Below are 16391 nucleotides of genomic sequence, written 5' to 3'. Positions count from 1 at the left end.
AAAATTTATTGCAAGAACGTTATAAAAAAAGGAAATTTAAAAATTAGCCCACGATATCATACATCGACTTTTCCCATAAATCTGATTTTTCCAAATTCCCTTCCAGTCTTTGTCCAGAGGCATAATTTTTATAGAACTATAAGCACAGCAATGGTTCTGTGTTGAGCTGGGCGTTTTTCAATTGGCAGGGAATCATTAGCACTTTTCCATGGAGCCACATGATCTCCATAATTGTTTTTAATAGCTGGACAGTCTTCCATTGGGCAGCATCCTAATTTACAGTCAATTTGACTTATAATAGAGAGATGACAGCAGCAGAGTCCGAGGACATGGCTGATCTCACCGGATCTGCTCCCTCCTCCACCAGGGCGTTTCCTCTCGAGGTGAGGCGGACGTGCTGAAGCTTGGCCTCCACAGGTACGCCCCAACACCACAACCATTCAAGAATGAACTTGCATTCCATTCACCAAAAGGGATCTCCAGGGACTTGAGGGGCCGCAAGTCTCAACCTGATGTTCCAAGACAAAGGGAGCAGAGGCCTGAGTGATTAGAAAGGGCCATTACAGAACCTCCCAGACACACCAGCCTCTCTGGCAAGTGCCGTCAGGACCGCCATGTGCACAAGCGCCGTCAGGACCGCCGTGTGCCTGGCCAGTGGCAAGGCGACTGCGGGGCACACAGATAGCCCCCATCACATGGTTTACGGCTGTGCTCTGCGCGTGAAGCATTAAAGAGGGACCTCAACAAGTTTTTGAAAATTTATTCTTACCTACTGTACTTTGATCATAATGACATGAAACAGGAAAAAAAATAATTTTTATGTGGTTCACATTTATGAGTTTTTACATAAAGGCTTTTGTGGGCATTTTAAGAATGTGCTAAAATGTTGTCTGAAACCACATAAAGCCATCTGAGGCGTCACCCGCCAGAACTAACAGCGCACACATGGAAGCACTTTAACTGGCCTTTGTATATTTAATGAGTCAAATAGTATTAATATTGTTTAAATGCTAACATGCTATTTCAATAAGGTGGCTCCACCATCACCAGTGCCTCGCTCTCGGGGCTCACACATCAGTGTGAATGAACGATCAAATGCGGCCCAGCGCCGAGAGCGGGCTGCGGAGGAATGAACCCGGCCCTGCCCTGGGCTCTGCCCGCGCTCGATCATTTCAAAATCCCCAGCTCTCCAGGGAGGGACGGAGGGAGAAGGACAGGCCCAGCACCGACTGCCACGGCTCAGCTGATCTGGGCTGAAGACGGAAGGCCCAGAGGATTCCTGCAGTGAGGTCTCTGGTCGGGGGGCAGCTGGAAGAACATCTGTAAAATGTGGAAGCTCCAAGGTGAAAGCAGGGGCTGTTCTTAGGCCTGAAATAAACTCACGCGGCGAGGAGGGTGAATGATCTGTTAGCCCGATGACACAGGGACAATCTGCGGGGAGACTGGAGAAACCACCTTGGAAAGTCGTGAACCGTGAAGTGCTGAAGCTGCTGGAAGCTCCAGGACAGCAGGAGTGGGTGAAATGACGGAGCAACCCAGGACCCGGAGCACAGCACTGTGCTGGTGTCCACGGGGGAGCGAACTCCTGCAACAGAGCACCACTGGTTCCACAAACAGTCCTGGTGGCTTTCAAGACTTTCCCAGGAAAGACCAACATCTTCTAAGGCAAACAGAACTGCCAAGAATTCAGACAGCTGGGACTAAGGAGACGGGGCCACTTTGGGTGGCCATTTGAAAAACAGTGTGTTGACTACAACAGGCAGATACAGGTTTCATAAACTCCAAAGGTCGCGTCACCAGAGGACACCTCTGTGCTGGGTGACCAAGGAGCAAAAGGCAAGACCCTCAGATGGGGCTGGCTATTTATCAGCACAGTCAATTATAATTAAGCATCTGGTCAACTTTAGATCCCTGAACTTGGATCAATTAAAAGCCTAACGTGTCAGGGCCAGCCCAGTGGCGCAAGCGGTTAGGCGTGCGCGCTCTGCTGCGGCGGCCCGGGGTTCGCCGGTTCAGATCCCGGGCACGCACCGACGCACTGCTTGTCAGGCCATGCTGTGGTGGCGTCCCATATAAAGTAGAGGAAGATGGGCACGGATGTTAGCCCAGGGCCAGTCTTCCTTAGCAAAAAAAAGGAGGACTGACATCGGACGTTAGCTCAGGGCTGGTCCTCCTCACACACACACACACAAGAAAAGCCTAATGTGCCAGTAATTCTTTTCTTCTCCGAGTTCTATGTCATTTCTCCCTGAAAATCACTCTTCCACTTGAATAATGTCACAGTCACATATACAGATTCTGTGTCCATAACCTTCAACCACAGGACTTCTGGGGAGAAGGATAAAAATGGGAAAGCATAATACTTCACACTCAAAATGACCTACTTCACAAAAGAAGGAAAGAAAGAAAATATTTCGGCTCCCAAAGCTTTATGGAGTGTTTGAAGCTGAGGTATGCGTGGAGACCTAGGATGGAAACTTGTCTCAGGAATCTGAGCTGTGACTGTGAATTACCCAATTCCGTCTTAGCCAAGACTGGGCTACAAACGCAACAGGGAAAATGGGCCTGGAAGGGACTCTGAAGCTGGCCTTTACTCCTTCCTTTCAAATCGCCTCCCAGGAGAATGGCCGGATTCACGGTTCTAATATGGGGCCCCCCACAGGTAATGAGTCACATGCCATGACCTCTTGCAAAGAACCAAAGCCAGGTGGGGTCTGCTGGGAGCAGGCCTTTCTTGAGTTCACTCAGATGTGGTCTTTTAGCCATCAGGGGCTGGGCCGCCTTCACGGGACCGACCCAGGAGGCTCAAGTAGACTTGGACCTCTGGCCAAGACCTCTGTAATGCTGAGGCACAGGCAGTCGCCTCTAAAGCCAGACAAGTCAGGCGGGCACTACAAGGTAAGCCCCCTAGATGCTGGAGCATGCGGGGGCTTTCTTCTACAGTCAGCTTCATTAAATAAAGTCAAGGAACACTTATTTGGCACCCATGTGGTGCCAAAGACTGTTTTCCCATTTGTAAAATGAGAGAGCTGGATCAGAGGCCCACTAGGTCTCTCCCAGCTCTGAGACTCCAGGATGTGATGGCTGCATCAGGGCCTGTACAAGGCAGACGCAGCACCACAGCACCAATCCTAACGTCTTAATCAAGTTGGTCAAAACTCTGCTTACACACCACCAGTGAGAGGGAACTTACTACCTTCCTAAGGCAAACACTTCTGTTTTGAACAATTCAAATAGTTCTCACCGGACCTGGGTGAACACTTCTACCTACTGCCTTGCAGAACCACAGAAAATAAGAATTTAATGCCCTTTTACCTCATGTAGTTCTTTTAAATATCGAAAGATAGCTTACATAACCCCCAAGATTTCTCTTTTCTGGCCTTCCTGTCGTTATATTATCCTCATTAGACATGATTTCAAGTCCCCGTATGTTGGTTATCCTCCTCTGTAAGAGCTCGAGAGCAGAAATCAGCGCCCCGACTACGTGTTCACCAACGCAGAGTAGAGACGGCACATCTCTGGGAGAAGGGGCTAGCTCTCCACCAAGGAGCTCAAGACCGAATCAGCTCTCTCGGCAATCACACCTCCCTCACACTGACACACACCGAGCTTGCAGTCATCTCAGACAAATGAAACTGTCTCCCACATCCTATACTTGTGAGAACTTGGTATACTGGCCCCAAGAATACCACTTTCCACTCAAGTCTGTTATATTTAATTCTCCCAGACATGGCTTCACCATTCAACATATCTTTTAGGATTTTGAATCTGTCGTCATCTGTATCCCACTATCCAAGCCACCCTCCCCTGGAGGTTTTTCCATGTGGGAATATATGTCAAAGTGGATGCAATCCAAATGAGTATACAACCGAGTTCCAAACTGTGTGGACCAGGACTCTAACTACAGAATTCCAAGACTCTAGAAAGAGTACTGTAGGCTGGAGTGAGGCTTCTGTGGAGAAACTGATGTCAGCTTGGAAGGATGGCTATGGTCTGGACACTTCTTTTAAGTTGGGGGCCAGTACCAAGATGGGAATGCCCTCGGCCTCCACTCGGACTGGAGTCGAAGGGACTGTTAGGGTGTGTGAGAGAGAGACAGAAGGGAACACACAAGGTGGGCCTGGCTGAAACGCCAGATGAAGAGGTCAGACTAAAAATTGTTTAGAGCTGGCCCGGTGGCGTAGTGGTTAAGTTCGCGTGCTCCGCTTCAGCGGCCCGGGGTTTGCAGGTTCAGATCCCGGGTGTGGACCTATGCACCATTCATCAAGCCATGCTGCGGTGGCATCCCATATACAAAATAGAGGAAGATGGGCACAGATGTTAGCTCAGGGACAATCTTCCTCAGCAAAAAGAGGAAAATTGGCAACGGATGTTAGCTCATGGCCAATCTTCCTCACCAAAAAAAAAATTGTTTAAATGTCAGTGCAATTAAAACAAGTGGAATCGGGCCGGCCCCGTGGCTTAGCGGTTAAGTGCGTGTGCTCCGCTGCTGGCGGCCCGGGTTCGGATCCCGGGCGCGCACCGACGCACCGCTTGTCCGGCCATGCTGAGGCCACGTCCCACATACAACAACTAGAATGATGTGCAGCTATGACATACAACTACCTACTGGGGCTTTGTGGGGGAAAAAAAAATTTAAAAAAAAAAAAAGAACTTTATAAAAAATAAAATAGTAACTTTAAAAAAAAAAAAAAAAAAAAAGTGGAATCCCTCTATTATCTAGTGCCTGGCTAGCAACAGTGGCCCTTAAAAGGTGCAAAGCTGTAAGGTTCCACGAGATTCTTTCTTCTCCCGCTCTGTGTCCTTCTGTCACATATATGGTCTGTTCTGCTTCTGAGATCTCAATAGACAGCAGCAGCAAGACCTGGGACAAATGGCCATGAGGGCCACTCTTGATTGTAACTGGCGCTCCATCATGACAGTGAAGAGGAGGTCATTTGGGCACTCATTCAAACAGAAACTCCCATGCTTGACTGATTTTATGGCAAAGACAGGGAGAATAAAACCCAGAGGCAGAGCCATTCCACCAGCAGCTGAGATTCCGACCCCAAACAATACCTTTTTGTTTCCTCTCAGCCTAAAAAGAAAATAAAACCCCCAGCTACCAGCAGTAGCTGTTTTTCTGATCATCCTTAACATCCTTACAACATAAAAAGGCACCTGGTGGGAACAATTCAATTCCATCTTAGGAAAAAAGAAAAATCTTCAATTTGCTTGGAGAGGCATCTAAAACCTGGCCTCCTTGGCAGTGCAGACCGACATTCCTTTTTCGTTGGTTCCCAACCAGTCACCATCAGGAAGCTAAGCGTATCCCCTGTCCAACAGGAGGTGGTGCGTGCTGCCCAATGGGTACAGCTTCTGGAACGTCCACAGGAGCTGCAGAAGGCAGGCTGACGGCCACAACTACGAGGGGCTGGGAATGGGGGTTCTCCTCCCCAGTGGGTACCAGCCTCCCTTGAGGGTGTACCTGGAAACCACCTCCTGGAGGCACCAGGAAGCACACAGGAAACAGTGGACCGGCAGTGCTGGCCGCGGAGCCTGGCACAGAGCAGGCACGCAGCCACTGGGGGCTTCTCGTTTTCCTAGGGCTCCTTCTCTCTGGGCTGAGAAGGCAGATCTCCCTTCTTCTCCTAGCCCTGACATGTCCTGAACCTCCACAAAGCAAGGTCCTGCTTGCTCTGTAAGCACAGCCCCGGGGCTGGAGTTGCCTCCGCACAAAATGGAGAAAGATCAACACTTGGCTTTGGGCTGGCCACATCCAGATTTGCCACTGAAACCCAATGGCCCTCGTCTATGTGTTGAAACCAGCTGTTTTCACCACGGCTTGCGAAAAGTGTCCATGAGTCTGCCTGTGGACACGGGACAGGTATTCTGCGGAAACTCCTTCTAGGACACACAGGTGCAGCATCCCCCGAGCACACATACCGATCAGCTTAGGCATGTGTGACTTTAATGCCAGTTGCACTTAGAAGTGCACATCTGGACTGCGGCTGCCACACTTTACAGCCTCTCTTTACAAGGCTTTTCTTTTTTTTCACTTGAAGAGAAATAATGAAGCCTCTATGGAAACAATGGAGCCGCTGCAGGGGCCGCCAACCTGGCTCTGGGACCTGACCAAACCGCCGCACTCAGCACGCCCGGCCATCTCCTGCCCCTCTGGACTCCCCGTGGAAATACTGCTGCCCCACTCAGCCCACCTCATGAGAATGCTGACGGTCGAGGCCTTCTGGAGTTTCAAAGCCATCACCACTGTCCAAGAGCTGCCATTTTTGAGACCCCATTCTGTGTCAGGGGCTTTGCACACATTATCTTACAGTTAGGAAAACTGAAACCCAGAGAGAGAAAGGAAAATGCCTGACTCACACAGCTGGAAAGGGAAGGGGGGAGCTGGGATGGGACCTGGGGTCTGGCTGGCCTCATGTGGGAGGGGGTACCACATGTGGTGCAGGTGGCCAGACCGGGCCTCAGGGGGCCCTGGTTCACCTGTGAGGTTGAGTTCAGGTAAGTTAAATAGACCTGCAACCATGCCACTGTACACAATGCCACCTCCAGGTGGAGGAGGAAGTCAGAGAAGGAAAGGAGGATACAGTGAGTGGCCAGGACTCGGGGCACATCACTGAGCAACCTGCACAGGAAATTCTGGAAAGGGGGGTCCTCCACCTCAGTGAGGCAGCTGAGGCCTGCTGGCTGAACCTCTGTTAGACCACTCATCCTTGATACTTCCACTAAACAGCTTCCCAGAAAAGAGGGATCTGCTAGGAGCCTGGAAAGCGGCTCAGCCAGGGCGCACAGGGTCTCTGGCAAGACAGAGGAGCTTGACCACTGGAGGGAGCTGGTCCTTTGCTTCCAGATGGTGTCTTCATCCCAACACGTGGAACTGCATAACCCAAGGCGTGACTGTGTGCCATATGGTTACAAGAACGGAAGAATTCTGGAGGAATCAGATCCCTGACGCTAACTCGGGGGATCATGTTTGTAAACGAATTTGTTTTCCGCACACTCCTGTTTTACATTTAACTTTCTTTTAGCAGACGAAAATCAGACAGTACACGCCAAGGCAACCCCAACCCTGGACTGCAGCCCTAGGATGCCAGACAAAGGGGACCTGCAGTGGACGCTCCCTCACTGGCCTCCGGGCTGAGAGGCCACGTGCATCTTGTCCAGATCCACTCTTTAGGGGCTCTAGACACTAAGCTGACACTCCTGCTTAAGAGTTGTGGTCACAAGAGAGCTGACACTCATCCTGAGAGCAGGATGCAGACTCATAGACTCAACTCAACCCCTCCAGAGAGCTGACAGGGCTTCTCTCGATGCATCTCCCTATTCAATTAAAACAGCACAACTGAGGAGACCTTGGGTTTCCCCATTAACTGCTCCTAGCACTTTCACACGAGCCCAAAGCTGTGGCAAGCTGGAGTCCCACAGCAGGCAGGGCAGGTTCTCAGAGGCCCTCTGTATGCATGGCTGAAGATACAAATAATGTATGTGAAAACCCAAATAATAATTACGCTGCTGACAAGCTGAAAGCCAGACAAGACTCCCCTGTCTTTACCTGCTGCCCCTGTGGCAGGATCCTTCTGGAGACCCTTAAATCTGGGAAGAGGCCCTACACCTCTGGGCAAGGGGAAAAAGGTTTATGCATCGTGAGCCACTCAGACCTATGTGAAGGAGCAGGGAGTGAGGGTAGATGTGCCAAACCAAATGGTCCAGGGTTCAAGCCACAACATGGCTTGACAAGCGGTGCATCAGTGTGCGCCCAGGCTCCGAACCCGGGCCGCCGAAGCAGACTGCGTGAACTTAACCGCTACGCCACCAGGCCGGCCCTTCCCTTCACTCCATTTTTGAGACAGAGATTTACTTGAGGTCTCACTATGGGCTGGTGGCAGAGCCCTGACCAGAACCCACAGCCTTCTTACGTGGCCAGCATCATCACAGCCTGCTACCTCGCCACGTCCACACCCAAACAGCCCCACACCCACAAATGGACAGAATATAAGACATCCACCAGATAAGTGCCGCAAAATTAGAATCATCCTATTATACTGACAGTGTGAAGGTCACCGAGTGGACAGGACGAGTCAGTGCGAGGGGAGCCTTACTAACAGCACCTCACTGAAGGCCCCCTCAACCCACAAGATGGGCAGCAGCACCTTTCCAAAAGATAAGGAAACAGGGGCTCAGAGAGTTTACTTACTTGTCCAAAGGCAGTCTGCGACTAAGGACAGAAGAGAGAATCGAGTCCAGGTCTCTTTCACAGCCCAGCTCCTCCCCATCCTGCAGCTTGCCCTTGACACAACGGTGGGGTCAGAGACCTCTATGGGAGGTGTCTGTACCTCCTGCCCAGACAGCGCCGCCCACCATCAGTTACCTGCTCCCCTACTTCTGCAACTTCATCAGAAAATCTCCCGTTGCCTTCTACAATTCCCACCAGGACTGAAACACCAAAATTCCCCAGGCCCAATGCTCATGTCCAAGGAAGGGGTAACACCTAGGAGCACCGGGCCCACAGTCTGGGAAGGCAGCAGGGAACATACGGTTTCAGGGACCCAGGAAACCAAGGCAGGGAACTTTTTTCACACATTAATATGGATGCCCTGCCCTTCCCAGGCCAGCGTTACTCAAATGTCAAATGACAGAGGGACGGAGAATGGAAGGAAGGTGCGGAAACAACCAAATTCTAATGTGGCCCCAGAAAGGGGAGAGGAGGCAGGGAGCCAGGGAAGGCCCATCGGCCAATCACCCTGGCTGCTCCCGGAGAGGCTTGTGGGCTTCTGGGACTGCCACAGGGACTCCAGCCTTGTTTCACTCTGTAAACCTCTTCCAGACAAGAAGGGCTGATTAGAAAAGCTAATTAAAGCTTTTGAAGATTATCTCAGACCCGAAGCAAGGAAGAACACAAAATGCCTTCCCACCCTGCTCCTTCACCCCCCCCCCCCGACTCTGGCCTTCATTAAGCTTTGATTTCAATCAATTGCACACCCACTAAAATTAACTTATAAGGCCAATAAATTGCAACCGCATGTTTCAAGGTATTATCTTCTGCAAGCCAAGAGCCAAGGATCGCAGAGCACAGTACAAGATGTCTGGCACAGATGGGAATAATCATCTTTGGAAGAAAGCAGTGCCAGCCCCTTCGGTTAGAACATCTGGTGTCGGCAGAACCTGAGCCGACAGGCAAGAAGGAGACTCAACGTGAAAGCCAGAGCGGGGAAGGTTTCCCGTCTTCTCCGAGAACCTGAAGATCAAAGCACTGATCTCGGGGTTCATGGCAGCCAACTGGTGGATCACACCACATGCAAGACGTTTCTCTGGCAGCTTCAAGGGCCTACCCTACACTGAGGGCCCACTGCTAAGTCTCTCCCAAGAAGGACGGATGACTTAGGTCAAGCGATGAGGCTTTATGACTGATGAACTCTCCCAGGCTGGGGCTTAAAAAAGCAGTCAACTCTGCCAACAAAGAAGCGATCCCATGAGCCAGCACCCAAGAGCTGCCTTTTCTGCTCCTCTCTCCCACTCCCCAGGGGCTAGAATCTAATGACATTCCTGGACTGGGCCAGGCCCACGAAGCAGAGGCAGAAAACCGTCTTGGGGCTTGGTCGAGAAGGAGAGTGGCCTAGATGCTGGGGACCAGGGTGGCAGGGCTTGGGGAAGGGAAGTAAGGAAGTTCAAGATGCCATGAGAGTAAAGGCCTCACCCAGCCCCAGCACTCCAGGAAAATCGCCTCTCATCTCCTAACATTTTCAGCAAATGGACAATTTTAATCTAAAAACAGGGTTGTTCGGGCAGTGCCATCAACAGTTGCTTGACAATTATCCTCCTTGGGGAAAGTTACTGCTATGAGTCCTTTCTGCCACTGATGATGGCAAAGAAGGAAACCTGGGATTTTCTGAGAGGGGACTGGCGGGCGGGAGGGTGACAATGCAGCAGAGGAGCTGTGAGGAGGGGTAAAACAGGAGCTGATCGGCTTCAAAGGGATCATGCAGGACCCACAGCTCCTCTCCCTGGGCCCCTACTTGTCTCTTGCCCACCTTGGGGAAAGAGTCAGCTCCCAACCAGTGGCACATTTATTGCGTGACGGTGAAATGCTGAGTGCAGGCAGGGGAGAGGGGTGCCACACCCCATAAGAGTTACAAGCCGAGCACCTGCTGGTCAATCCCTCCCCAGCTCCCTGACTCTGACCATACCAACTCCATGTGCTGATGATTACTTCCAATTCCCTACACAGTCAAAGCCTTTGCAGACGCAGGGATCAAAGCCCAGAACCTGAGGACAGAATCCGAGGTTCTCCCTCATGATGCTAATGAAGATTATATCTCTTGTGGCAGACTGAACGCTTACACTGGGGACAGTGAGCTCTCCCTCTCTGGAAAGGCCTGTGTGGCTCTAGGACACCTGGTCCGGATCTCGGTTCAGCCTTAAGTCTGTGCACTCACTGAGGTCTCCTTCACTGAGGTCTCCTCACCTTCTTAAGGAGAACATCAAGAACAAGGTTAATGGGTCCACAACAGCAAGGGAGGAAAGAGAACCAGGAAGCTGTATGCACTGCTACACACACACACATTGCTGGTGCTGGCAGAGCTGCGTCGGCCTGTTTGTTGGATGACAACAAAAAATTCCCACAAGTTCACCCGTGAGGCATAAGCCAACGGGAGGAAGCGGTTGGGGGAGTGGCAGGAAGAGCACCTTAGGTCTCTTGTTTTCTATTTCTTGGTGAAATCCCCAGCACTTCAGATGATGAAGAGGATAAATCTCTGTGTGAGCTGAGTTCATTGCGGCCTTCCCAGTACAGAGCAAGGGTCCTTCCCACCAGGGATCCACAAAAGCAGCTCCCTGAAGGCTCCTACAGCATAGCGCCCACCACAAGCGGACTCTGAGTCCTGACGTGGCTGGAGTCTGGCAGCTTTCAGTCATTCGAGGTCGTGATGGGTCAAGAGGCCGGAGCACAAGCCAAACTCGGTCCTAAGTCTGCGATCCATCAGGACCCAAGACTTCAGAAACATCTGGGGCGGTCAGGAATTAAAGACAGGGTTTGCATAGTGGACGGTGTTCTTCACGTTCCTCACCCTCATCTGTGGGGCACAGGCCACGCTCCAGTTCAGAACGGGGTGCCCGGGAAATGGCAGCCTGACTCACCCAGCCCTGCTGGGCACAATGGTGCCCGTCCTACTGGCAATCACCCCCTCTCTTTCTGGCAGGGGTGGGTCTGCCTGAGGCTCTGTGCATCTCTCACCAGGTCCCTCGTGCAACAGCTCGGTAACCTGAGCCAGCAGACAGGATGCAGTGTCGGGGAGGGGGAGGCCTCCCCTCAGTGACCTTTGCCAATATGAAAGTAAGCAGGTGGCAGAATCCATGGAGGCGCTCTGTCGCTTCACTCACTGGGAAGTGAGTCTTCCAATGGGAAGAGGTCTATACTGGGGAGGGGCAGGGATGAAAGACAAAGAGAAAGGCATGACCTTCTGCCCCCTCATCCCATGGAACAATCTGGTCCCTAGAAAACCCAGTGCCGCTCAAAGCAGAGACAAGACCTTCTAGCCCCCAGCTGATTTCCATCTGCTCCAAAACCACGGCGAAAGAGCTCATGCCCTGGATCCTACCACCATCACTGATGTGGCCGCCAGCAACTCACAGGGCACTCTGAGAACGGAAACTTCCAGAGGTGAGCAATGTACCAAGATGTTTAAAAAAAAAAAAAAGAAAGAAAAGAAAAGAAAGGAGACTGGTTTTCATAATTTTTAGACCAGAAATGGGTTGGCTCATCATGTGTGGTCTAGCTGTCCTCACATATGGTCTCAGGAGAGAGTGTTCTTCAGCACACTCTGATAACACAGGGTGGTTTGAAACTGATGACTCTGGGTCCCCAATGACAGCTCTAACCACCATCCCTCCAGTGGCCTGGGGCTGCTGTCACACAGGGAGAACCGGCCTCCCTGCCCATCTCTGTGGGTGCCACCCAGAGGCCTGTACTCCCTCCTCCCCCCTTGAAGCAGCACACTGATGCTGCTGGGGACAGAACAGCATCTCCTGGGCTGGGATGCCACCATTATAAACTGTCACAGAGCCTCAGGGTCTGGGGCTTCTCCAGTTCAATCCCCCACTTGGGTGCACAGAGCTGTCCTGTCACCGCTCTCAAGCCCCCAGCAGGTCAGCTCACCTTCAGGGGAGCGTGCAGGCACATGCAGAAGTACACAGAAATATGGCTCATTAAGGCTTAAAAACCACCTGAAAAGTGCACTTTTGCCCAGGAAGGCAGTGTAAAGAGTTAGACCTCGCATGTGAACCCAGCTCTTACTATTTTCTAGCAGATGAACCACTTGAGGACTTCCAGTTTCATCATCTGGTAAATGAGATCACTCCCACTTATCCTACAGAGTTATTGTTAGGATTAAGGGATCACTCTGAAGATTTTTAATGATAATGGGGAAATGCTCACCATACCAGGCCAATCAAGACCCCAGAGAAGGCACACACCTAAGAGTGACCACACATGGTTTGTTATATACGTGAACCAGCGAGACAGGAGGGAGAAAGAAGGAAGGAGAAGTTAAAAATGACACGGGGCTCTTCCCCAGGTCTGGCCCCAAAGGGCAGCACAAGGCAAGGCGTCTGAATCACTTTATTCAGGAACTGACAACCCGAACGTTTAAGTCTACAAGAAATCATGCTCGTTCTCATCTTTGGAGAATCCAAGAGCCACCCTGCCTTAGAGATGCCTGCACAAACAGCCCCTCTGCCTGAACCGCTCTTTTCCAGCCCCAGAAGGGCTGGCCCCTTCTGGGCATCAGACCTCAGCTCCAACATCACCTCCTGGAGATGCCTTCCCGGCCAAGTCACTCCCGATCCCGTCACCCATCATGGCACTTGTTGACACGCTAGTGTTTGTCTCTCCACACTGGATGCACCCCGAGCACAGGGACTTGGGATGCTGTGTTCAAAGCCGTACCTACAGCCCCAGTATTTAGTGAGCCAAGTGCTCGTGGCAAGCTCCCTCAATGTCGGTGGAGTAAATGAATAAATTCTGGACTCTAGAGTTGGATGAGGATGGCTTTCTTTCCCAGTTCCACCACTTACCGGCTACATGAACTTGGGCAAGTTACTCGACCTCTCTCAATTTTTCAACTCTTGTAAAATGAGGGTAATCCTCTCGCACAGGCTGTTGTGAGGACTGAATGAGATGAAGACCACGAGGCAGTTAACACAGGGTGTGCCCAGTCACTGGCTAGTAACCGCTGTTATCAGCTGTTATCATTACTGCCGTTTTATTACCAACATTATCACTACAACATGAAACTGATTCCACTTGGGAATCCTAGTTTAACAGCTGGATTTGGCTTCTTCCCAATGGTTGCGTAAAAGAAGATAGTAAAAAACAATTGCAAATAAACTACGAGACAGCAATGAGTCAACTTCCCAGCATGACGTCCTACAACAGGGCAAAATTCTAGAGGGAAGAGCTCTTTAAACACTGAAATTTATTTTAACTCTGAGAATCAATAATTTGTGGAAACTGCAGGCAAATATGGACTCAAATCCTAGCTCTCTGCCTCTGTCCTGTGGCCTAGTCTGAGTCATTCAGCCTCTCGGAGCCCCAGTCTCCTCGTCCGTATAAAAGGGACAAAACTGTCTTCCCCAGAGGTTCTTGTAAGGATTAAAGATAATGTAGATAAAATACCAGCCCGTGCCAGATACCGAAGATAAAGCTGAATCACACAGCGATATATTCAGGGCGAAGGAAATGCTGTGGCCCATTTGTTTCCAGTTTCCTTAGGGCTGTGCTTGTGTATTTCATTCACACGCTCAATGTTGTGGGGTTGTTTCTCTTTGTGTCAGACTCAGAAGTCACTTTTCCTCCCGCAGCAGTTTCTAAAAAACTTCTTCCTAGAATGTGTTGTATCAAATCTGCTATGAAGGGGAAGAGCATCCCAACTGTCCGCAGAGCAGAGACCTGAAATGCTTACACCAAGGGTACCACCACCAGCCTTCTGCAACATCACCAGGTCTCAGCTGCTCAGCTGCCTTTGTTTCTCTCATTTCCATCTCCTTGCCGATATCCTAGATTGCGGTGGGCAAACCACAGCCTGAGGGCTGATCCCACCTACCTCACAGCTCAGGAGGTGGTTTTTAGACTTTTAAAAGGTAAAAACAACAACAAAAACCACGCAAAGAGTAAGTGACAGAGATATGCAGCCTGCAAAGCCTGAAATGTTTACCATCTGGCCCTTTACAGAAAAAGTTTGCCGACTCCTCTCCTAGATGACTTCATGTGTACTGAGGTAGTACTGCATATTTACAGTTCTGCTATCTTTTCGGTATAGAACTTAATGTAAAATGAGATTTTGTTGATAGAAAAAACATAGCTCAGAGGATAACCTTGGAGCCTTTCCTTGCAAGGCTGATCAATCCATTGGCCACTATTTTTGGTGGTGTGGTGGGAGGCAGGACTGAATGGAAGCAGAAGGGAGAGGTGGGAACCTAAGAGGATCCAGCAAAACCACTTCCCAAGGCTGGGGCTGAGGCCCTAAACAACGCAGTCAGCAAAATATCAGCTCAGAGACGGGCCACCAAAGTCCCACACGTGAGGACCTCTACCCGTCCTGCCCTGGCGACTGGTCTGGAAGCAGGTGCCCCTGAGCTCCATGTAAGAACTGGCTCAGAGCATGCAGGATGGTAAATATCAGAGGGACCTCTAGAGACGGACAGATCTGAGTCTGACTCTTGACTCTGCCTCTTGCCTTGAACAAACACCTTAATCTACCTGAGTCTTAATTTCTTCATCTGAAAACCAGGGACTAAAACAGCTATCATGTTTGTGAGGGCTGGAGACGCTGTGGAGAAAACCATCTGGCACCGTGTCTTACACACAGTTAAGTATGGTACCCGCCATTACTATGAATCACCACCCGCAGTAAGGCATAGGCGAGTCTGTCTAGGGCAGCGTTCTGTCACCGAGCTGTCTCATAACCGACCCCATTACCAACCCAGTGCCCAGAGTCCTGCTACGGGTGCTTAGAATTCTAATCAGTTAGGCGGTCCAGGTGATAGGTTCAAGGAGACCACCTGGCCTGGTCAAGCTCTCATTTATGATTTACTTATCAAAACCATGGGAGCTAAAGTGCAAAGGGAGCGAGGGACTCACAGGTCTCGATACTGGTCAAAGGCGTTGTTGGCTTCCACCTCCAGCTTCCTCAGCCGAGCAGAAGGCATGGCCCCATCTTCCAAAGGAGGGTCATACTTGTTACTCCACGGTGACCTGGAGGAGAGGAAGGAGGAGGACAGCCCGTGAACTGTCAAGGCAGACACGGCCTACGAACCTTCAGCCCAAGCGCCAGCTCTCTGAAATTTCAGAGAAAAAGCTACTACTCACAGCAAAGATTCTCCCAGACCCTGGGAACAAACACAGCTTTCTCAAGGTTTGCAGAGTGAGGGCCCAGCAGCAGGCAGCTCAGGTAGCAGCCCTGGGCGCCACTGCTCACCAGCTGTGCACTTCCAGCAGGTGTCCTGACTTCTCTGAGCCTCACCTGCCATGAGCACAACGAGGCCACTATCTGCTAACCACAGGGCTACTGTGATGAGCAAAGGACAAAAAGATACCAAGTGCGAGACTAGAGCCTAGCATGTAGCAAGTGTTCAAAAAATCTAACTTCTTTCTTACCTTTTTTCTCATTTTCCTTTGTTTTCACCATTGTATTGATCAACAGATGCCCCTCTCTCCTCCCTGACCTGCTGGCAGCTCTGGATAAACGAGTGCTCCACAGACCTTCTTACATAGTTAAGGATTAAGAAGCGAGCTGTCCGTTAACGGAAGCAGGCAAGAGACCCAGCTCCACAGGGACACGTTGACTGCACACAAGAAACCTTGAGCGCCCGAGATCTCACACGAACAGAGGACAGCTTTCCCAACACCCAAGGGCCAGGCACACCTATAAAGAGTGTTAAGTAATGAGAACCAGCCTCTTTTGCCAGGCTGAAGACTCGCTGCATTTTTTAAAATGTTATTTTGCCACATTTCAGGAAAGCATTTAATCACTGAGAGTAGTGGAAAGGAGGTTATAAGGGAAATATCTACTCATTAATTCCTACAGGTGGAGTTCAGAGAGCTGGGGTTCCGAGGGAAGAAAGAGAATTAAAAAAGTGAGAGAGGAATGAAGAGGAGGAGAAGACAATGTGGAATTTGGACAAAGTCCTTGACACATTTGGGCATAAACACCTCAACGTGTCCACTGTAAGGAACCCCCACCACCTTTCCCATGTCCCCCTCTGACAACAAACCTTCACATCACTCAGGACTCAAAAGAACCTTCTGATTTGGGATTGATGTTAAGGAAAAAACGTATCACTCTCTTCTGAAGCCCAGTTTTAACAAATTCTGTGCACAAACATCTTTCTTTTTGGTA

The 16391-nt window shown here is 50.5% G+C and overlaps 1 protein-coding gene across 1 annotated transcript in view; it reads right to left on the bottom strand.

Moving 5' to 3' along the window:
- The window catches only part of CAPZB (capping actin protein of muscle Z-line subunit beta), a 141564-nt gene that overhangs the window by 21574 nt on the left and 103599 nt on the right, over positions 1-16391 (bottom strand). Inside the window, exon 4 of the mRNA XM_004425651.3 lies at positions 15134-15247. Within this exon, the coding sequence (XP_004425708.1) occupies positions 15134-15247 (114 nt within the window). The remainder of the gene's footprint in view (positions 1-15133; positions 15248-16391) is intronic.

Source organism: Ceratotherium simum, chromosome 22 (genome assembly GCF_057802395.1).
Source record: "Ceratotherium simum simum isolate JZ-2026a chromosome 22, ASM5780239v1, whole genome shotgun sequence".
In the NCBI taxonomy this organism is placed as follows: domain Eukaryota; kingdom Metazoa; phylum Chordata; class Mammalia; order Perissodactyla; family Rhinocerotidae; genus Ceratotherium; species Ceratotherium simum.
The sequence above is the reverse complement of the archived record's forward strand: the minus strand, read 5'-3'. Positions and strand labels throughout refer to the sequence as shown.